The 22,113-nt window shown below is 38.8% G+C and overlaps 2 protein-coding genes across 3 annotated transcripts; one reads left to right on the top strand and one right to left on the bottom strand.

The window, feature by feature from the left end:
- Nucleotides 1–4,185: 4,185 nt before the first annotated feature.
- mest (mesoderm specific transcript) lies at nucleotides 4,186–9,227 on the top strand. 2 transcript variants are annotated; one of them, XM_079817415.1, is made up of 12 exons: nucleotides 4,186–4,426; nucleotides 4,671–4,860; nucleotides 4,946–5,025; nucleotides 5,200–5,277; nucleotides 5,383–5,519; nucleotides 5,636–5,694; nucleotides 6,525–6,565; nucleotides 6,652–6,722; nucleotides 6,881–6,982; nucleotides 7,071–7,147; nucleotides 7,566–7,629; nucleotides 8,883–9,227. In XM_079817415.1, exons 1-12 carry the CDS (start codon nucleotides 4,409–4,411, stop codon nucleotides 8,998–9,000), a joined length of 1,035 nt encoding a protein of 344 aa, XP_079673541.1. In that variant the 5' UTR covers nucleotides 4,186–4,408; the 3' UTR covers nucleotides 9,001–9,227. The 2 variants fall into 2 exon arrangements, with proteins under 2 accessions (XP_079673541.1, XP_079673542.1); XM_079817416.1 differs by having other exon boundaries at nucleotides 4,193–4,426; nucleotides 4,674–4,860.
- copg2 (COPI coat complex subunit gamma 2) lies at nucleotides 9,039–21,972 on the bottom strand. Its single transcript, XM_079817412.1, has 23 exons — nucleotides 21,836–21,972; nucleotides 21,034–21,086; nucleotides 20,870–20,950; nucleotides 20,706–20,777; nucleotides 18,394–18,473; nucleotides 17,944–18,019; nucleotides 17,740–17,832; nucleotides 17,502–17,588; nucleotides 17,265–17,422; nucleotides 16,592–16,725; nucleotides 15,033–15,100; nucleotides 13,122–13,310; nucleotides 12,863–12,958; nucleotides 12,414–12,657; nucleotides 12,054–12,129; nucleotides 11,651–11,754; nucleotides 11,348–11,473; nucleotides 11,074–11,142; nucleotides 10,659–10,970; nucleotides 10,245–10,342; nucleotides 10,014–10,152; nucleotides 9,795–9,893; nucleotides 9,039–9,666 (listed from the first exon to the last, which is right to left on the bottom strand). The coding sequence occupies exons 1-23, from the start codon at nucleotides 21,870–21,872 to the stop codon at nucleotides 9,536–9,538; spliced, it is 2,622 nt and encodes an 873-aa protein (XP_079673538.1). The 5' UTR covers nucleotides 21,873–21,972; the 3' UTR covers nucleotides 9,039–9,535.
- Nucleotides 21,973–22,113: the final 141 nt, after the last annotated feature.

Here is a 22,113-nt window from a genome sequence, read left to right as displayed (position 1 = left end):
GCAACAACAATGCACTGTATTATAAAAGTAACGTTAGTTAACGTTACTTACAAGTGAGTCGCGTGACACTCGATTCTTTATTTTGTTCGTCGGTTTTATTTGTTTATGGGCTGGAATGCGTTCTGTTAGGTGACAGTTAAAGGGGTGGTAAAACACATTCTTTTGAAGGCTTGACTGTGTTTGTGGGGTGCACTGTAACATGTGTTCATGCTTCGTTTAAAAAAAAATTGCCTTATTTTTCATATATTTGACCTTTATTCTACACTGCTCTGTCCCTCCTTGTAAAACGGTCTGATGCTTTCCGGGTTGTATGAAGCCAGTCCCTCAAAAATACGCAGTGGGCTCAGATTGGTTAGCTGGCCCAGTGTGTTCTGATTCGCTAACCGCAGTGCACGTCGGAAACGTCACGCCCCTTACCGGAGGCTGTGCTTTGGTCAGAATTAGAAACAACGGCGTCAATAAAACCATACCAATCTGAGCCCGAATCAGACCCAGAACATTTGAGTGAAGATGATCGAGCAGAACCTGTTCAGTCCTCAAGAGTAAAGACTGCGGGTCTATAGTGATCGCTACTGAATGGCACTTTAACTTTTGTATTTTTAGAACGATTATAGCCAAATATCTGTCGCAAGAACTAACCCAAAACGAACACTAAGCATTGGCTTTAACTAGTAAGTTAGCCAAATCACACACAGAACCATGTTTAGCAAGCCTGTAGATAAACAATACATAAAAGCTCTAATCAAAGAATCATTTACACTAATGCCAGGTTCGCTGTTGAGATTTTAACGTTAGTGTTTGTAACGTTAGGTGTTCGTCGGATAACGTTAAGTATGAATGAGCATTTAACAGACTGGTTTGCAGAACAGCGTTGTCATCTGTTTACTTCCTTGCTACAACCTATTACAGGAAAACACATCGATGAAATATAAATCAGACTTACAGGTTGTGGCCCGTAACAGCTTCTGTTTGTAAATCCAGCTTTCAGGACAAGCCGTTGTGCAAATCCTGTATTGAACTCGCGAAGTTTGTGGAAGATTGTGTTGTCCTCCGTGAAATGTGCAGCGTGCGCGTTGTGCATCCACGCACCGGCAGTGTTTTTTTCACGCAGCTGACGTTGTGCAAATCTGGCATTGAAATCGCGAAGACGGTGGATGTTTTCCTCTGTTAGATGTGCTGCAGGGAGCCCTGCGTGCGACTGATTCCCCGCTGACTCAAACACACGTGCATATAACATGCTGTATGTTAAACGCTCTGCAACGCACCCCCGTCCCAAGGAAGGCTGAACAGAGCAAGTACCCCAGACCTGCAATCCGGATGAAAATAACAGCGTTTCCTTGGCATCGCGGCAACAACACTCCAGCCTGACTATACCACAACAGCGCCGCGATACAAAATGGCCTCACCCCCCCTTATTTAATATTCTCGGAGGAGGGGTTTATGTAAATATTGAGCCTGTTGAGGTCACCAACCCTGGAGGAATGTCTGTAGTCGCCTACTGGCCGTTTGCTGTAGTTCTTAGAAACTGATTTCTTTAAAAGCAAATATCTCCCTTTGCTTTAAACTTTGAACGTTGTAACTTTGCAGATGTTGTTTATGCTCAAGCAGCAACATTACACGTTAGCTAAAGTTAGAATAGTGAAATCGTGGTTTACCACCCCTTTAAATGCTGTCATCTGCAGGATATACTTAAAACAGTCTGCATGTGTTGTTGCAACAAGTGTCATGTTATCAAGAATCCGCCAAACCTGTCAGACTTAACTTGAATCCCGCTTACGCCACCTAGTGGAGTGGATGGAACAAAGCACATCAGTTTCTGCAGGCCAACCAGTGTTGGGGAAAGTTACTTTTAAAAGTATTGTGTTACAATATTGCGTTACTCGATATAAAGTAAACTAATTGTGTTACTTAGTTTTTATGGAAAGTCATGTGTAACGTTACTTTTGCTTTACTTTTTCCTCACCTGGGCTGGGCTTGCTTTTTAAAGACACAATATGTAGTTTTTCGACGCTAGAGGTCGCTTATTCAAAACAAAGGTGTAGCTTGGGTGGAGCTTTTATTATGGCGCAGACGACCACTTCTGCTTTTTCAACTTTTTCCGCTGTTTTATCATATTAGATACATTTTGAGCGTGGTGAAAGTTATGTTATAATGCTGCTACTCTGTGCGTTCGCTCGGTGGCTACTATGAGACACTTGTTGTACACTGCAGTAAGCAAGATCGATATTAGCCATGGTAAAACATGGCACTTGCGGTAAATCAAGAAAGCGAGATTTGAACAATAAGACTAAACGTGTTGAGCTATATAACAATGATTCATATTCTGTCGCTGAATCTATTCAAACAGTTTCTCACCTGTCTAATAAAACACACAATATATTAAAGCTTCTTTGGTGTTTCCATGGTTACAAAATAAAAAATCAAGGGTAACGCACGTATGATGTCATTGATACTCGACACACGGTCCGTGGGTTAAAAGTGCTTATTTCTCTGGATTTAAACATTCTTGGAAATATTTTGGATAATGTAAGTACACAAGTCAACTAAATATATAACATTTTTCTAGTGGTTTTTGGATATTGTCTCAAGCTGAAGGAAATGCAAATTCACGCCAGAGGGTAAAGCTCAAACCAAAGAAACACAAATGTGATGTTTATTTAAAGCCATTTTTAGTTATGCATGGTTGAATTTGATTATCGAAAGTCAGCAGCAAATACATTGGTTAATAAAGTGAGATTAAATATATAAGGTATATTTGTGTTATTTAACATATTTAATTATTTCAGGTTTGCATAACATTCTGAGTTTGCATTTCATTGTATTCATTTTGAGGAATATTGAGTTTTCTGTTTTTTTGTGCAAGTGAGATGAGTAAATGCATGCTCACATTTAGTCCTGAACTACAATAACCCTCATGTTTACACAGCGCACACAACGCCTCTGTACTTACTCATGATTACTCTCAACATGAGGACCGGAGAGGTTTAAGGGAATAAATGGGGAAACAAAGTAACTTGCTCTCACTTATTTTAAAACGCAACTCAGATAATTTGTTGTAAATGTGTACTTGATAATCTGATAACGTAATTCACATTATTTGTAATGAGTCACGGTGCCAAGTTGCCAACAGACTCAAAGTTGCTTCAGAATCATTGACTATATTCAAAACATCACACTTTTTTTAAATTGTCATAATCAATGGTAAAAAAAAATTAAATGTGTAGAAGGCCGGTGACATGATTATCAGCTCCCTTCTTGTGGTCAATATGTGTATCAACATGAATAAATAATATGACAAACCTGAGGTGGCGAGTCGTGGATGAGCAGGTTGAGATTTAAATGTTATATATTTTTCGACTAAGTTATGATTTTGTTAAACATGAATCTAGTAATTTTGGTAAATGAACCAGATCAGCTCTCAAGGGTAAGACGGATAATGTTGTGTTAAGGTCAAAAGCACGTATGCTAACAGTGTAAACACACACAATACTGTACAAAAGATCTTCAGAGACTCTTTTACTTTGTCTATGAGTGAAACAGGTCTTCTAAAGACTGGCCTATGACAACTTTTAAAATGGTGTTCTCATTGATTTCTGTAGATAGATATAAATAATGTCCACAAGGTGGAGCTGCTAAATGTGCTCATTCCATAGACCGTAAAGGCGCATTCCTGTTGAAGTCACCATTGTGGTTTTCAGTGACAAAAAATATCAAGTTCCTACGCTTTTAGAAATACATGGATGGAACAAATGATTGTCATTTACTAAAACAGACAATATGTGGTATTTATTAACATTTGAATGGTTTTCTTTTTCATTTATAAAAGTTGTAATTTATCGAACCATGCAATTTTGAGATTAAATCTAATAACAAAAGCAGTTTTAATATCAACAGGTCCATGTTTAACCATTTACTGCATTTTAAAATGATGACAATACTAATTATATCCATCCATTTTTATCTTGTGTGATAGTGAAAATGCCATTTATGCACGGTCCACATTCCACATCGATTTTAAATATTCATGTATTATTACTGCGATACACTTAATGGCCAACAGATGATGATCACCTTTTTGTCCTACATTTATTTTAATAAATAGGGACTTTTGCTTGAGTATACAAAATAAACGTTTTGAAACTAAAGCAGTTCGCCCGGAAGATCCTAAAGTGCCGTTTGCCATCCGCTCCACGAGGGGCGTAAGCAAGCTTTACTTTCAGCCTGAGACCTTTGGATCCTTAGCAACACGACGCTTGATAACAGTCGCGGCAGACCGTTTTACGGCCATGCATGTACGGATTCTGCAGATGACAGCTCAGTGACAGACTCACTGTCACTCGACAGCACACAGTTCAGCCCACCAACAAAAACAACCGACACACGCTGCGAAAAAGTACAGGAATCGAGAATGTCACAAGACTCACCTGTAAGTAACTTCTTGTAAATGACTAGCACGCATTATTTGCCTAAAGTTTGAATTGAATGATCATATAAAGGCTGCCCTATGAGTTTATTTACGTCCGTGTTATGATGCTGCTTTGACGAGCTCGTCTGTGCCTGCCTATCTGTCTCTACTTCTAATACAAATAAGGTTGCTTTTAAAACAAGAACAACGGCAATATACATCACACAATATAGTGCAGTAACATAAAAACATACCCTGTCTGCAGCAGAACGAAATTGAGTGCGGGTCGGCCCGTCGCGTGAGCAGGGAGTGGTGGCTTCACGTGGGTCTGTTGTGCATTCCTCTGCTCGCGGTGTATCTGCACATCCCTCCTCCACAGCTCTCACCTGCGCTCAACACCTGGCGCGCTTCCGGACACTTCTTCACTTTCAGAGGAAATAACATCTTTTATAAAGGTATTTTGTTTACAAACTTACTCTCGTAATACGATATTCTTGTGAAGTTGTAGTCTTATTGTAATTTTATGCTGTTTGTCAATAGAGTCAGTTGGTGTTGTGGGAAGCTCTGATGTCATCCTGCTGCTTCATGGTTTTCCTACTTCTAGCTATGACTGGTATAAGGTATAAGCACATTTATTATCATTTTCCAATGTAAAACTGCACCAACATTTCAGAAAAGCAATTATAAACTCCATTTAATGCAATGTGGAAGCAATTCACAGACAGTCGGCTCTGCTTTGCACTTAGTGCAGCATTTGCTCTTGATGTTTTTTTAATCTCGTTGTCGTTTTGTAGATTTGGGATTCTCTGACTCAGCGCTTTAATAGAGTCATCGCCCTTGACTTCCTGGGCTTTGGTTTTTCAGATAAACCGGTGAGATGAAAGACATGCAGTCACTACAACTACTGTCTTTTATTATCCATAATTTGAATCATTATTTCTATCACACAAACATCCCATCTCATGATGACACTCCAGCGACCACACCGCTACTCCATCTTCGAGCAGGCCAGTGTGGTGGAGGCCCTGATCGCTCATTTGGGCCTGTCAGAGCAGAGGATCAACCTCCTGTCACATGACTATGGAGATACTGTAGCTCTTGAGTTACTGTACAGGTGCAGTATGAATCTTTTATTTGTATTAGGGATCCTTTAAGCTCTCCTGGCATAGTTCAGCTCAATGTTCCTGTCAATATGATCTGGGTGGTTCTCACGTGCAGTTAAACACACAGGGGCGACCATAACAGGAGCGGACACGTCACCATAAACAGCCTCTGCCTCTCAAATGGAGGTACATTAAAGTGTTATTCAATCTTCATGAAAATACACTATATTGCCAAAAGTATTGGGACGCCCCTCCAAATCATTGAATTCCGGCGTTCAAATCACTTCCATGGCAAAAGGTGTATAAAATCAAGCACCTAGGCATGCAGACGCTTCTACAAACATTTGTGAAAGAATGGGTCGCTCTCAGGAGCTCAGTGAATTCAAGCGTGGTACCGTGATCGGTTGCCACCTGTGCAATAAGTCCATTCTGGAAATTTCCTCACTACTAAATATTCCACGGTCAACTGTTAGTGGTATTATAACAAAGTGGAAGTAATTGGGAACAACAGCAACTCGTAAAATCACAGCGCGTGGTCACCCTACCTGTTCCAACATGACTGCGCACCAGTGCACAAAGCAAGGTCCATAAAGACGAGTTTGGTGTGGAGGAACTTGACTGGCCTGCACAGAATCCTGACCTCAACCCAATAGAACACCTTTGGGATGAATTAGAGCGGAGACTGTGAGCCAGGCCTTCTCGTACAACATCAGTGAATGACCTAACAAATGCGCTTCTAGAAGAATGGTCAAAAATTCCCATAAACACACTCCTAAACTTTGTGGAAAGCCTTCCCAGAAGAGTTGAAGCTGTTATAGCTGCAAAGGGTGGGCCAACTCCATATTAAACCCTATTGATTAAGAATGGGATGCCATTAAAGTTCATGTGCATGTAAAGGCAGGCGTCCTAAAACTTTTGGCAATATAGTATATATATTTATTTAAGAAAACGAAAGTCTGAATAGAGATTCCTAACGTTATGTAAAAACTGAAAATGAAGGATCTTTTTTGTTTTAGGTATATTCCCTGAGACTCATTATCCAAGATTCGTTCAGAAAGTGAGTGTGTCACTTTTTATAAAGACACATTTGTTTTCATTTGAGAAGTGTTGAGTGAATATTTCTAATCTTTTTGTCATCTACAGGTGCTGAAAGACTCTGGCTTCATTTCACCTGTACTCACCCGCCTAATAAACTTCCAGCTTTTCTCTAGAGGGTGAGTGGAGCGTCTGGAATGGGAGTGGTGTATAGCTTTATGCTTTCTAGTACACAGTTCAAACTGTTCGTTGTACTTTACACAGTCATATATCATTTAGTTTATAGGTTGTGGCCTAACGCCTTCGATTGCAAATATTATATGTATTTACCCTACAGAATAAAGGATGTGTTTGGACCGTACACCCAGCCAACAGAAGGAGAGTTCTGGGACATGTGGACAGGCATTCGCTTTAACGATGGAAATCTAGTCATGGACAGGTGTCCAAGCTTTTCAATGTGTTGCATCTGCAATGCTTTGCTTGTAATGATAAGCCTCACCAACAATACTTTGTTCTGTCTCGCCCAGTGTCCTACAGTACATTAACCAGAGGATGAAACACAGAGAGAGATGGGTGGGGGCTCTAACCTCGACTTCAACACCATGTGAGTACACACAGACCATTTATTTAGTGGTATAAAGTGCTAGAGTAGCCGTCATGATACCACACTGAGGTGATTCACTGTGGCCAGTGCATTTGAGGCTAAGTAGTTTAATCCATTGAAAAGCACTGCGGAAGCTGCTTAGCCCGTCTGCACTCCAGGCAAGAACCGTTTGAGGTGACAGTAGCATAACATTACAATATATTATACTGGCAATGCAGCAGGATAAGCATTTTAACACTCATGCTATATGATGGGAGGGTTGATTTGTATTTGTATTAAGAGTAATAAATTGTTTTGTGCTTTGGAAGTTGATCATTTGATAAATCACTTCAGGCTGTGTAATGTGGGCGACGGCGTACAACATTATGAACATGTTTCTTTGTGAATATCACTGATTTATCACTTTATAACTTTGCAGTGCACATGATTTATGGACCCCTAGACCCAGTTAATCCGCATCCCCAGTTTATCCAGCTCTACCAGTGAGTATATATGTCTGTTTATATTTATTAACTCTATTTAAACTAAATGTATCATGAGTTTTTTTCCCCGTAACTTTTGTGAAAAACATTTACATAAGGGAGATGGTGATGGTCCTGTGGTTAGAGCTCATGGCTCAAAAACCTCTCCCAATGTGGTGGTGATTGGACAAGAAAGCAAAGAAGCCTTTAAAAAAATTGGATGAAAACTAATTGCTGCACATACTGTAGTTGTTTGTAACTCCAACACACTGAGGTGGGATTTGAACCCAAGCCTCTGTCACAGCTAGCCTAGACCACATTGTGTGTTTAGCCATTGAGCAATCATGGCTTTCACAGCGAGTGTGGCATTTTGGGATGGTTTTGTAAGTAATAGTGGGATTTGATCTGGACTCCAAGATTAAAGCAGAATGCTTTATCTTCCGAGCCACTGAATCTGACATGCTGATTGAGTGTTTTGGATAGAGTACTTTGTTTTATATGCTTAAAAAAGTGGGATTTAAACTGATTATGGGTATAAAACATGGAGCTTTATCTTTTAAACCACTGAGATTGGACTATTTAATGGCTGAAATGAATTCAGAACCACATACTACTCTTACTATTTCTGGCATAGAAAGGTGGGTTAAAAGTAGTACAAAGTATACTAGAATGTGGTTCCGAATGCAGCAATTGTCTTTTTTAAAATTTATTTAAGAAATGACTAAATAAACGTAGTAAAGAAATTTGGATTTGAACCAAGACTTTCTTGTACAAAAGGGTAAAAGATTTGTAGCAATTGTTTTTAACATCACTTAATTTCTTGTGCATGTCGTGATATATAAAAGAACATTTTCTTCTTTATATAATTGTACACAGTTAAAATCAATTTAGTTACCCACCACAGTGTCTCCCAACCAACAGTACACATTTTGTCTCCCTTTACCCGATCCATCCATTTCAGGTCTTGAATCCCTACTAACGAGCTGATGAGTTGAATCAGGTGTGTATCATTAGGAAGAGTTTAAAATGTGTACTGTTGGTGTGCCTCCAGGACCTGGTTGGGAAACACTGCACTACACTAATAGTGAATGTAGACTTGTAGAGGGTTAGTTCTTTATTACTGGCAAAAGCAATTATTTAAAGTGGGAAATAAGTATATAAGCCAAGATAAAACTGCTATGCTGTGAATTCAAGCTGTCCCTTCAGATAAATGGGCACTATAACATTAGAAATGTTTTATAACCACTTTTCCCCTCTCTATTCCTCATCCACAGGAAAGAAGTTCAGAGATCCACAGTATCGGTTCTAGATGAGCATGTGAGTCATTATCCACAGCTGGAGGATCCCACAGGCTTCATTAATGCCTACCTTAGCTTTATCAACTCATTCTGAGCAAAAGAGTGTGATCCTTCTGAAATGAGTGGAATATTGCCCCAAATAAGATGTTTAATAGACAATATTCCAATACATTAACAAACCGTGAAGTATGCCAGTCATGTTTCTAAATGCATGAATAAGTATTGCACCAAATAATCTACAAAATACAATATGCCATTACTTGTAAATACATTTGTGTTCAAAGCATGAATGGTTTTATTCAAATAAAAAAGTCTTTGTATAAATTGTGTTTTGCGTAGGGGGAAAAAAACAAGTCTTGTACTCTTATGGACTGTTTTTATTATTGATAAATGAAAGGTTTGTTCCCCACGAGTCATGAGACAAGGCCAAAATGCTTAAATACCAGAGAAACAACAATGATTAGATCTCTTCCACATTAAAGTGGCACAATGTTTTAGAACTCTCAGAACAGACAGAGGATTCATATCAAGCCACAAAGATGGTTGTGTGAAACATTATAGAGCTACTATATAGATACATATAAAAGGACAATGACCCAGATTGATTGGCATGTGACCAGGTCGCTCGTTTAGCCGACAGACGCCAGGATGACGTCGACCACACTCTCGTCTGTGCTCCTCACAGTCACCTGCATAGTGACCCCATCAGCCAGGGCCAGACGCGCCCTCACCAGCACGTCATGACCTCCCCTAAACACACCTTCAGAAAGACATGATCATTAATCATCATTCAGGTTAGAAATAGAGAAAATTAATATGTAACACATTTCAAGACCTTGCAGAACTAAAAAAAAAAAAAAAAATTGGATTGATGAAATCAGTACAAACCTGCTAAGAACAGAACGTGCGAGTTCTTGTTTTCAGGAACTTTGTCTGAGCGTTCACAAGGCTGCATGCCCAAGAAGCTGATGATGTTATTTACCGCCTCTGTGAAGATAAATACAATCAAGAGTTGATTTATTTCACATTCTGCATCTTACAGCCACAAAACTTTACATTTATTTGACGGTCATGGGGATATTACAATTGATTTTAAATCAAACTGACCATCTAGAGTTCTGACTGTGGCCAAAGCAAACGTCTCTTCCTTCTCAAACTCGTCCCCGATCTCCTCCCACGCTGCACCGAAGTTCGGCTTTAACACCTTCTGTATGTGGTCAGCGACGGTTACCTCTAAATCTTCCAGCTACGATGAAAATAAGAGATTGAGTGAGGAATGGCCGCTTAAAATCTTCCTGTTTTTTCGTTTCCATTAATTGATTTTTAAATTTCACATACCACATATTCATCATCATAACCATCATCATCAGGCTCTCCCGTGTTGGGATCGCAGTCCCGGACCAGATATTTCATCGTACAGCTGAACGTGCAAGAGACTAAGACAAATGCAAACAAACAAAAAAATTAACATTCATAAGTACTTTAAATAGCCTCATCATTGTTTGTAACCCCAACACACTGAGGTGGGATTTCAACCCGAGCCTGTATCACAGCCATGACTGCAACCAACATGTGTTTAGTCCATTCACAGAACAGAACACTTTTTTTTTTTCAAAAAGCACAATCTAGAGATGAGGTTAAAAATTTTTCAACTTGAGTAGATGCGAGTGCAACAGTCTAGCCCATGTTTACACAGAAAAACAACCGAAAAGCAGCACAGTGGGATGCAAAAATACATTCTGTGTGACATACCTGCTGTGGGGTCATCCTCTGGTAACCGGACCAGGCTGTAGCACGAGCCAGGCTGGCTGTAGGGGAGGCTGGGTGCAGGTACGTAATGTAGTACCTCGTAGGCCTCCGACGGCTCCATCTGGACCATAACCTTCTGCAGCAGCTGGTCATTCAGCGTGTTGGTGCAGTCGAACTGGAAGATCATGTGATTTGCAAAAGTGTGTTTGATGCAGCGCACTACATATTCCGTCTCTGCTTCTGTTAACTGAACCGGCTCTGATGACTTGAACAGGGGACCCAGGCCCTTGAATTCTGGGATGGCTGCAAGTTGCTCTGAGAGAGAAAAATAAGGGAGGAAAAATGTGGCACAGTTTGCTTCAAACTCTAGTTTAATGGTGCCACACACATTGCTTTGCTAATTAGCTAATCGCCTTACCTTGGTAAATGTCTTGGCGTGAAGGGGCAAGCCTTTCAGGTAGTTTGCTTGTTGCAACAGGTGCGATTTCTGGCACGAAGGAGAAAAATAAAGTGAACTTGTGCAATTTGAGCAGTTAAAGAAATAGGAAGATTAGCATCTAAATCAGATGCCAAACAATGGTAGCCGGTAAACAAATGTTTTTTTTTTTTAAATACGTCATTATAGATTATATTGAGTAATAGTCTAGTTATTGGACTCTGGTTTATAAGCAGTGTGGATAATCTATTCACACCTGTTTTCTGTTCGGTGATGGGTGCGGTAGCCAAGGGAACGGTCTTCATGTCAAACGGTTTATCAGTGGGCTCCAGTGTGTACTGGTGGAGGGATTTCTCCAGTCCAGGAACAGATACGGACAGACCTGTGAACAAACAGTTCAACAACCATTATTCAATAATGACAGAACTTTAATGCAGGATTTAAAATAATTCACACCGCATCCACAACCTTTTATCACGTACATCAGCATCAGATACACAACAACTATGCAGAACAATGGAAACCCACACAAAACCACCACTGCAAAACAAACCCTCACCATTGAAGATGTATGCGGCATTCAAGGCCTTCTGCTTCTGCTGAAGGACATTCATGTAGAATGTGGCTCTGTCTCTCACCTCATCATCACTGTCCATCATACACCTGTCAGACACACACACTTTAGTAAATCACATAACGCATTTCGCTACGGATGGATGGGTGATAAGCAACATGACAATTGTATCTAATTTTAGTACACAAACGCATGGAAAAGTGATTAAAAATACTGAAAAAGTAATGAAAAGGTCAGTATAACTTAATGAGCAAAATTAAATAATTTAAAAAAAAAATTGGCATTTACTATCCGCTTTGCATAATTTGTAATCCAATGATGAGTTTGTTTGATTTTAGGTAAAAAGTCACCCACTCCCCCCACACACTTTCTGCCAGTAAAGGCCTACCTCTGCATCAGGACCAAGACACTTGGCAGCAGGTCGTCATTTTGAGCTCCAAACTTGGCCAGCGCACTGACCGCAGCTTTGAAGGAAAAAACGTGAGAGAGTCAGAGCAGAAGAACTTTTAAATATCCTAAAGCTACTAAACTCTCTCTGAAGCTGTTTAAATACAGATTATCAGGCCTGGTTAAATTGATTACAATTTGCAGTGGGACAGCAGTTAATTATTTGTAAAAAAAAAATTAACTGTACTACTATATTACAAACACACGCATCCTGAGATCTTAAAGTGGTACGAGCAGCAGGTTTATAAACTCATTGCAAGGAGGTTAACACACAGGTCAAAGGTCATATGGCATTACTCACCTGCTCGCACAGCCTCACTCTCTAGCACCACACGGTTGAAGATGAAACGGATGTATTTGGAGGGGGTGGGGGTACGTGGCCCCTCTTTCCCCAGCAGGTGGAGGATCTTCGTAGCCAGGACGGTGTGCTCGCAGTCTTCGATAAACTCACACAGGTGAGCCAGGCCTGTCTCCTTACTCTCTGGGTTTTCCTCTATGATGCTGATGATACAGTCCACGATGGCTCTCTTGTAATCAAAGCCACCCTGCAAAATAAAATAAAAATGAAATCTGATACACTTCTAATATAAAAATAAATATTTTACAGCAAGATCTATGTTCAAAACTGTTACGAAGTAAAATAGGTATCAGTGCAAATCTGGTTGTGTGGTTTGGCACAAGAAAAGCGCAAAGACTAAGAGAGATTACAAGACTCCATTTTAACAGAATTTGGACCTTGAATGAACTTACATCATCTCTAAGCATGTTTGAAAGGAAGTTCATCATCACGCTATGCTTTCTGGGATACTTCTGGCACAGAGCACTGATGGCCTGGACCACAACCACCTGAAAAAAAATACACACCATTTAGTTAACTGGAACATTATCACATAGAATCAATTATTTAAAAATGTGATATGTGCAAATTAATAACACACTCCCGAATATGTATCTAAAACAAATGTTTGTTCTCTAATTTATTTATTCGCTGTCTGTGTGATGAATTCACCTTGAACTCATCCGAGATCTCGGAGACGAAGGAGGAGATCTGTTTCATGAGACGGTCCACGCTGCTCTCGCTGCCGGTCTTAAGCAGAGTGGTGATGGCCAGGGTGGCGATGCTGCGGTTGGAGTCAGTGATCAGGTTCTCCAGGTCCAGGTTGCATGCGGTCACCGCTGACGGATGCTTCATTGCCACCTGTTAAAACCAAAACCATTTGTTACTAGAAATAAAATAAACATTAAATATAAAAAAACCCCACAGCAAAATCTAATAAAAAATGTGTATAACTAACAGTATGTCAATTAGGGATGAAACGATTACAGGTTTCACGATAAACCACGATAAAATTTAGTGACGGTTAGTAATATTGTATAAAATGTAATTATCATTAAAACTGAAAACTTCAGCGTCAGTCTGGTGCAGCGCACTGCTGTTTTTTGAATAAAGGAGGCAGTGACAGCCCTCGGGGGATTGTTCAGACTTCTAAAAGGACCAAATCTGCGGTGTGGTCATATTTTGGCTTTTACAAAAGTCCTGAGGGAAACTTAATCGAAGATGGTCATCCTGTCTGCAGAACATGCCAGAAGAAAGTCACTGTAATAGGGAAAACACTTCAAAACTACGAACGCAAGGCAAGTGGACTTTGACCTCAATACCAAAACTACGTCTGGCAACTTATAACGTGAAGCGAACGGACAAATTCAGACAAGACTAGGGTGACATTTAAGGGATAATAATCAGGGTTTGACATTAACAACCGCCATTTGCGGGTGTAACGTTATTTCGGCTGCACACTAACGTAGTCACTCTGGCTGTTGAACTTATTATAGTCTTCTCAAAAGCCATCTGTTATAATCGCGTTGCGCATTATAACCACTCACACGTGTTTCTATTGAGTTTACGAATGATGTCTCATAATCAGAGGCGTTCAGATTAGCCAGAGTTTTGTTCAGAGCGCGCGCCACTCTCACTCGCTGAAATATTCACTCATAGATAAACGTGCGATGTATGCAGGAGATTCACTCATCATACAGAGGTTGACTGTTTTTGTTCTATTTCAGCAGCGAAAATGTTTTAAAAAAAACATGGCAGAACCACAGCGCATCTGATATGACTGGCATAACGCTGGCGAATTTAGGGACCGTCTCTAAAGTGACACACGACATTGGTAACGTTATACACGTTTCAAACTTCAATAGCATTTGAAGAGAATGACAGTCATAAAACTGACTGTAAAGTGATCATCTAGGTCTCAGGTATGATGCACACATTTTGATATTTAATAAAATAAACTGTCAAATCATATGGAAATATGGATATGCATTATTTCACTAGGATACCGTTTGGGCTCTAACACAAAATATGCTAGATTTAAATGCATCATTGCTGAACACTGATGAGAATATTGCTTGAGAATATATTTACAGAGATAATATTAGAGATTATATTTACGACAAATTATTATTATTTCTGCGTTATGCGTTGCTATTGACAACGGCCATTAAGGAAGGAAATCCCACAGAATCTAGCTTAAAAAAGTGCATAGAGCTGCTTTAGTTATTTGTTGTTTGTTGAATTTCAAATATAAAACTTGTTAAAATGTTTTAAGTGTGTGCATCTGTTCTTTTTGAACACTTTCATCTCGTTTGAACAAAACCGTGATAATATTGATAACCGTGATAATTTGGGTCACTATAATCGTGATGTTAAATTTCCATACCGTTTCATCCCTAAAGTCAATTATCCTAAAATAACACTGGTGTGAAAAAGAGCTCAATTTTGCACAATTTCTGTGATAAAAGGGTGATAGCAAGTGTCCTTGAACACAAAAATGTGTTCTTTGGTGACTCCATGTGGTAGTTCTTAATGCAACAGTTTACAAATGGAATCCTATTCAAACAGACAGGAAAAACTAACCTTATTAAGGGTCCGTACAGCTGCATATCGCAGGGCTGCTTTGGGAGAGCTGCAAAACAGCTGGAGAACTATGGAAAGAGAGAGAGAGAGAAAATTAATTGAACATCTGCTTTGTCTTGTGCGCTGGTTAGAAAGCAAAAAGGTAGCAGCAAGAAGTAAAAGGCACTAGTAAGTAGGGATGGGCAACAGTGGTCGAGTAATCGAGTACTCGAACGTGACAGCAATCATCGATCATGAGAACGATGATCGCCCTGAAAAAAAAATATTTGTCTCTTTTTTTATTGGTTATTGCGTCGTTTTGCGCAGTACCGGAGGTCTGATTGGTTAGCGTTATACAACACGCCTCCTGACCGCGGCGAAATAAAGTGAAACTGAGGCGTGCACTGCAGTGATGTCTGGAATCACTGTGATCATTAAATGGTTAGTGCAAGATGTGCAGCGCCAATCTGTCACAGCCTACATAGCATTATAATGAGAACACGATGGAAATTAGAATGCTGTAAATGATCTGTGCTTAGTTCCCCGTGTATCAGCTTATCCACAGAGAAACTAGCGAGAACACTCAGACTAGCGCGTGAAGTTCATGTGCGCATTCGTGTCCTTTTCTGCAGATGCACGTTGTAAGATTACTTTGTATGTTGTCTATCTGATTCATCTAATATAAGAAGCGTTTGGTTGAGCTTAATAAGCTCGCAAAGCGCTGCCGTAATACCGGCTGTTGTTCATTCTCTTCAGTTTCTTTTTAGATAGGCTATTTCTTTCTCAGAATCATTGATATGAGTAATGCAGCAGTGCTATACTGGTCTCATATTTTTTAACAGTAGACCTAGTTTATTTAAAGTTGTTTTTCGTTATGAGTTTGAAAACGCGCAGTGATGTCTGTAAACACTTCGATCATGAATAATAAAATGAAGTGCATGATGTGCAGAGTCAATCTGTCATAGCATTATAATGAGAACAAAATTTTAATAAAATGTTTCTGTGCTTTCGTTGTCCGTGTATCAGCGTTGTTAAGGGAAGAGCGCATTCAAAATGTTCCGTTTCAAACCCTTCGCCTGTCAAATCTAGCACGCTGAAGTTCACGTGCGTATTCACGTCCTTTTGTGTTGATTTATGTCGTAATAGGTTCATAATAATCTTCATATTAATATTGATATAGGGTGCGTTTGGTTGAGTTTATTAACCAGCTTGCAAGCTCTGCAGGGTGGTGTTATTTCACAGTTTCAGCTCAAAGGCAATGCTCGATATTACTGACTTGGTTATTTGAGACGGTCATTTTATAAAGATGTTTCTTTTTCAAAGACATTTATGCATCATAATCTAGCAGTTATTTTTAGTTTTATATGTTCATGTTTTCATATACCTGTTTTCATGTCACTTGTATTTGTCAACAACCATTTTCATAACAGTTTTCATTATCTCAATGACGGACAAGCCCCGCCCCCTGCACATGCCCCGCCCCCGAGTACTTGAGTACTCGTTTTTGAGACCTATCGATGATCGAAATGAGAAATTATCAAAAATGCCCATCCCTACTAGTAAGAAGTAAAAAGACTAACCGGACACAGCAGGAGCCAGCTCACGAGCGGTACAGTTGGGCATGTGGACGATGGCGGATGCTGCTTCATAAACCACCATCTCATGTTTATTCCTCAAGCAGCTCTCAATGAAGTCAAACAGCGGGCTATCATGCCTGTTAAAAAAATATGTTGACAAACTATGGGCCAGATTTACTAAACAGGGCAAACTAGCATGTGAACAAAATCTCCAAAAAAGAGATCTGTGCATGACCTGACGCAGCCTGATAATTTCCATAATGACCAACCAATTTACTAAGAGCAGTGCAAATTATCATCTGGTTTAAGGCATCCTTTCTTTGGGCAGTAAATAATGAAGCAAATACCAGTAAATTGACTAGTTCAAACCTTAGTAAACCACCTTGCATGGTTCATTTAAATACTCTCCTCCCATAAATTGTGCATCTGAAAGGGAAACTCCTACAAATGCATAGATCTAATAAGTTTAGCCGCAAAAATAACTGTCCACGCCTTTTCAGCGCAAATTTTTCACTGTGTGTCTTTAGTAAATCCTGACAGCAGTTTTTTAACTCCGAAAGAGGGTTTTGCGCTGGCGAAAGCTGTAAATCTGTCCCTAAATAAGTCTAAATCATAAGCAACTGCATGATGTTAACACCGAAAAGAGCCTAAAAAAGCTGATGTCCAACACACATACCCTGCCTCCGTCTCCTCCAGCAGCTTACTGGCAATGCGAATCATCATGCAATAAGCAAATGGAGACTTGAGGCCAGATTTGGTGAATTTGTTGAGCATCTTGGTCACAGCCAGACGGTCATTCTTCCTCAAGTGGTACAGAAGACCCAGAGCATGGTACTGTGCAAAGAGATCCCATTTTACTAAAGATAGACAGGCCACCAACTCATAAGACAATAGATGCAAACATCTCACTAACCTGCACCATGATGTTATCACTTGAAGCTGCCTCCTGAGCTTCATTGACCCAGCGTTTTACCACATCAAAACTCATCTTCACCATGTGCTGAAAAACAAATACAAAAACAAACAGTATAGCTATATTATCCAGAACTAATTGTAATAGTCGGTTTAATGCCATTATAAAATATTGATAAATACAATAATAGTAGATAAATAATACTAAAATAACACCGGCCACTAGGTTGTGATCTTACCAGTGAGGAGACCAGAGCAGAGCTGGACACGCTGGGCACTTTGTCCACGATGGCCTGTTTCATGTATCGTTCAATAGCCTGCAGCATGGTGGTCTGATGGACAGGATGGAAGAAGCACCGTTGAAAGGATCATTTATATCAGTTCCATCAGTTTACTTATAGTTTATTTCTCACTGAACTAAATGAGTTTTCAAAAAGACTCACATCAGTGATCCTGCAGAGAGCTCTGATTGCCGGGCCTCTGTAAACATCCTCTTTACCAGTCATGTCCTTTGTCAAGCTGAGACACAAAGAAAATATTATTCAGCGTTTTTCAGGTAATATCAGTAGCGTGTGCAAAGATTTCCATTCCTCATTAAATAACAATTGTCGAAGTCGGGCAGAACTTTGTATCTCCGTATTGGTTTTGGTAACATGTTAATAATATAATGAATTGTGCAAATGTTTGACCATATATATGATAAAGCCACAATATCAACTTTGACAAGGCAGTGTTTCATTATTTAAAAAAATACAGAGTTTTTCCATTTCCTGATAAGTATTTTCAAAAAGTACCACTCTGTTTTTGGAGATACATTTCCGCCCGATAGCGGCAATAGTGTAATTACCACAACAAATAAGAAATACAATGCTATAGCAACATAAACTGCTCACCTGCTTGTAACGATGATCACATCCTCTGAGATGTTGGCCATCTCCTTTATGGTCAGGTAACACATTCTTCTCAGAGTTTGCTAAAAGATGAGGCAAAAACAAGAGAATTTTTCATATAAAAAAGCAGCTTCATGGCAGGAACAGCCCATTATTTGCATTAAATTATTAACTGCCCCAACTCAATAACTAAAATAAGTATTAAATGAATCAGTGTAAATGAATATTAATTATTTACCATTATAGGTTTCTATTCATATTTATTTATTTTTTCCAGTTTTCATTTAGTTGTTCTTTGTTTTTGTCTTATTTTTTTAAATACCCCAATATATATATATATATATATATATATATATATATATATATATATATATATATATATATATATATATAGTTATTTTTATTTAATTTTTTATTTATTTAATCTTAAAAATTATTTAAATGAGTTGCCAAGGCTAATTCTAATTTACATTATGTTCACATCTTATTAATATTTATGTATTAACCTCTTAACAAGCGCCCCATTTTTGAGAATTCTTTGAAAACGATATACCCAAATGAAAATGTCTGCAGCTCTTAAACCCTATGGTCCATATTCATAAACCTGGTCTTATTTTAAACTAGACACTTGAAATATTGCTACCCAAGAGTCATAATAACTCAAAGTAATATGGGAACAGAGTAATATACATGTAAATATACATGTAAGTGACTCACGTTTTTTGTTTTCACTTAGGGAAAAAAATATTATAATTTAATGTTAAGAGCCTGAAAATAACTTAAATATAAAACTGAATGTCTAATCATGTCATGATTCAAATATGAGGATGATTCTCTCAGTAATGTGGCTTCTGTGAGCTTTTATGTCAAGAAAAGTCTAGGCGTCATTTCAAAAAGGCCATTTATTTCAGAACATTTGCTATTGTAAAGAGTAGTTTTTCATTCAAATAAATCTGCAATAAACTGCAATATACTACTAATTATAATGGATAAACAGTTACTGAAAAACTAAAGCAACTATTTACAGAGATTACAAAGTGTAAAAAACTCATTTAGCTGATGGGAAGCGTCAGTGAGAGACTGCGCGCTCCACTGCAGTTGCGCCATTGAGAACGCGCAGCCAGCGCACAAACAGTATTCACCAAAGCCTACTTACGCAAACTGCGCAAGATAATGCCTTTTGATTGGTTACTAAGTCCATCAATCAAACCTTTGTTGGAAAGGCATTGGCTGGGCACCGAGTGCCTTTATCCAACGAAAACCATGGGCGCAATGATTGACAGCTCACCAAGCCTGTAAGGCACTTCCTCTATATGATGCATCCCAGAAGAGTCTCTGATTGAAGGAGAGAGACGAGGGTTGAACCATTTCACGTGGGAGAAACTATTCTAGCAGGGGGAGTTTGCCAGACACGGAATAGAATCGATATTTCATTGAAAATGGACATGATTGATCACGCTAACTCAAAACTCTCTTGCAAACAACGGAGGATTTTTAGTTTTTTCCCTATTTTTTCGTTGTTTTGGATTAAAAAGTGGGATGCATTTTGAAGAGTGGACTCTCACACGGAGATGTATGCGGGTGTTTATTGGATTCGTCCGATCTGATCTGAACGACAGGAGATGAAAGATGAGTAACGCTGATATTATGCTAATGTTTACATGGACGGTCCTTTAGCGTTTCATTTAACCCTTTCCTCTCTGGTGTATTTATTGCAAAAACAAGTTCAGAACATGAATCTTGAGTGTTTTAGCTTTCAAATGATGCATAGTTTGTGATAGTTGATTGAATATTTTGTATAAAACAAAAGTAAATAAAAGTACACACCCCCCCACTTCCGTCAACCCCCCCGCCCACGAACCGGTGCGGGTTAAGAAGTTAAGATGTATTATTTAATTATTTACTTAATTTATTGCAGCTTCAATTCAACTAACATTTTTTTAATAGTTTTAATTAACAGTAATAACCCTGATGATACACAGATTTATCAGCCATATCTGCACAACTGTCTGTTTGGCTGATAAACAAATTGTTAATCACCCCCTTGTGTCAGTTCAAAAACAGCCTCATTAATTTTAGTGAATTTAGAATAAATAATATAGTTTAAGATAGATGTTAATTTTATGTAAAAAAATGTGTACAATTTAAAAAATATATTACAATTATATTTACTGACATTAAATATACTGCATAATGCAATATGTATATCTTGGCGATATTGCTTCCTTGATATAGGTCTAGCCTTGTATGCCTGTCTAACTCTAGTAAAAAAAAAAAAAAAAACAGAAAATAGGGCAGCAAATAAAGTGTCTTACATCATTAGACTGGAACAGTCTAGTCATGGCAAAGAAAGCTTCAGTGGCTTCGGTGGTTCCAAAGTGCTCACCCTGAAAAGAGAAGGAGATTAGTGATGAAATCAGTCCATAAAGAGAGAGAGAGAGAGAAGTGGAAAACTGCTGAAAAAGATTTAATCGCATACCTGGTTGAGCAGGTAGATGATCTTGGTCAGGATGTGCAGACATCTTCTCGGATTGATGGGTGTCTCGTTGAAGATCCGAGCCTTTGGAACAAACATGCAATGTAATGTACACAGTACTAAAGAAAAGAGTACATCATTTTATGATTCAAATTCATCAAACTCACCTCCTGTAGTACAGCACTTTTCTCCAGATGCTGAAAGGGGTTTGAGCCACTTCCTAGACGCATAAGAACAGATCTCTGTCAATCAACTACAGGTATAAGCCTTCATTCAGATACAATATCAGGCTATTGTGTTATAAATCATAATGCAATTTCTTCAAGAAAAGTGCTCATAAGTTATGAGAGAACAAATAGCATCTGTATGTGGCTCTTTGTCACTGCAAAACAGTAATATTAGTTACATTTATGGAATGTAAATCCTATGTGAAGTAAACAAAACCAAAGATTTGGATCTTCTGAATCTGAACTGTCAGAAGACAATCAGATTAAGCGCCTTATAAACAAAGAGAATAGCATCTATATGTGGACCCTTTGGAGCATATTAATCAACTTCTATCAGAAATTACCTTGAAATATATGGAATACAAAGCTTATGGAGAAAAAACACGACGCAAATCTTCGTTGACAAGTTTGTAAAATGAATATAGATAGATAAAGGCAACTGCTAGCACATTAGCTTCCTAAATACATATTAAATAAGCTCATACTGTAGGATACGGCAAAACCACATAGCTGCTAATACTAGTTAAAACACAACTTAAATTAAGTATAAAACTGAAAAATGTACATAAAGTTTTCGAGTTAAACAAGTGTCATTTCTTTTAGTTGCAGATGTTGTGCTGTGGCCTGCAGAGACGCTCTTCCTTAGCAAAACAACCGACATCCCTTTCGGCCACTGAAATAAGCTGAATTCATAGGATACATATTTTAAAATGTGTCAGCATGAATTTAATAATGATCGTACCAGACTCCTCGTCCTTCTTGTCGAATTTCTTGATCATTTTGCTGAATGTTTAAGAGCAGAAAACGAGATGATCAGACTATCATTCACGCTCTTTTCCTCCACGTCAACCAGTGTGACGTATGCTGTGAGCTGGCGGAGGTGGCGCCACTGGGTTCACACTTCAAAATAAAGGTCTGTGTTTAAAAGTCGCGCAGACTATCCACCCTACCGCACTAAATAATATTGAATATTAATGTCACATACTATTTAGGATGGATAGTATGCACATTGAGATGCAG

This window comes from Gobio gobio, assembly GCF_949357685.1.
Source record: "Gobio gobio genome assembly, chromosome: 5".
Classification (NCBI taxonomy): Eukaryota; Metazoa; Chordata; class Actinopteri; order Cypriniformes; family Gobionidae; genus Gobio; species Gobio gobio.
The sequence above is the reverse complement of the archived record's forward strand: the minus strand, read 5'-3'. Positions and strand labels throughout refer to the sequence as shown.

Excerpts from the sequence above, each read along its gene's own strand:
- mest (XM_079817415.1), top strand. Across the intron at positions 6,723-6,880 it reads TTCCAGCTTTTCTCTAGAGG|AATAAAGGATGTGTTTGGAC; the intron begins GTGAGTGGAGCG and ends TTTACCCTACAG. Across the intron at positions 6,983-7,070 it reads GGAAATCTAGTCATGGACAG|TGTCCTACAGTACATTAACC; the intron begins GTGTCCAAGCTT and ends TGTCTCGCCCAG.
- copg2 (XM_079817412.1), bottom strand. The coding sequence starts at position 21,872 with ATGATCAAGAAATTCGACAAGAAGGACGAGGAGTCTG. Across the intron at positions 16,726-17,264 it reads CTGGAGGAGACGGAGGCAGG|GCATGATAGCCCGCTGTTTG; the intron begins GTATGTGTGTTG and ends TTTTTTTAACAG. Across the intron at positions 11,755-12,053 it reads GTCTTGGTCCTGATGCAGAG|GTGTATGATGGACAGTGATG; the intron begins GTAGGCCTTTAC and ends TGTGTCTGACAG.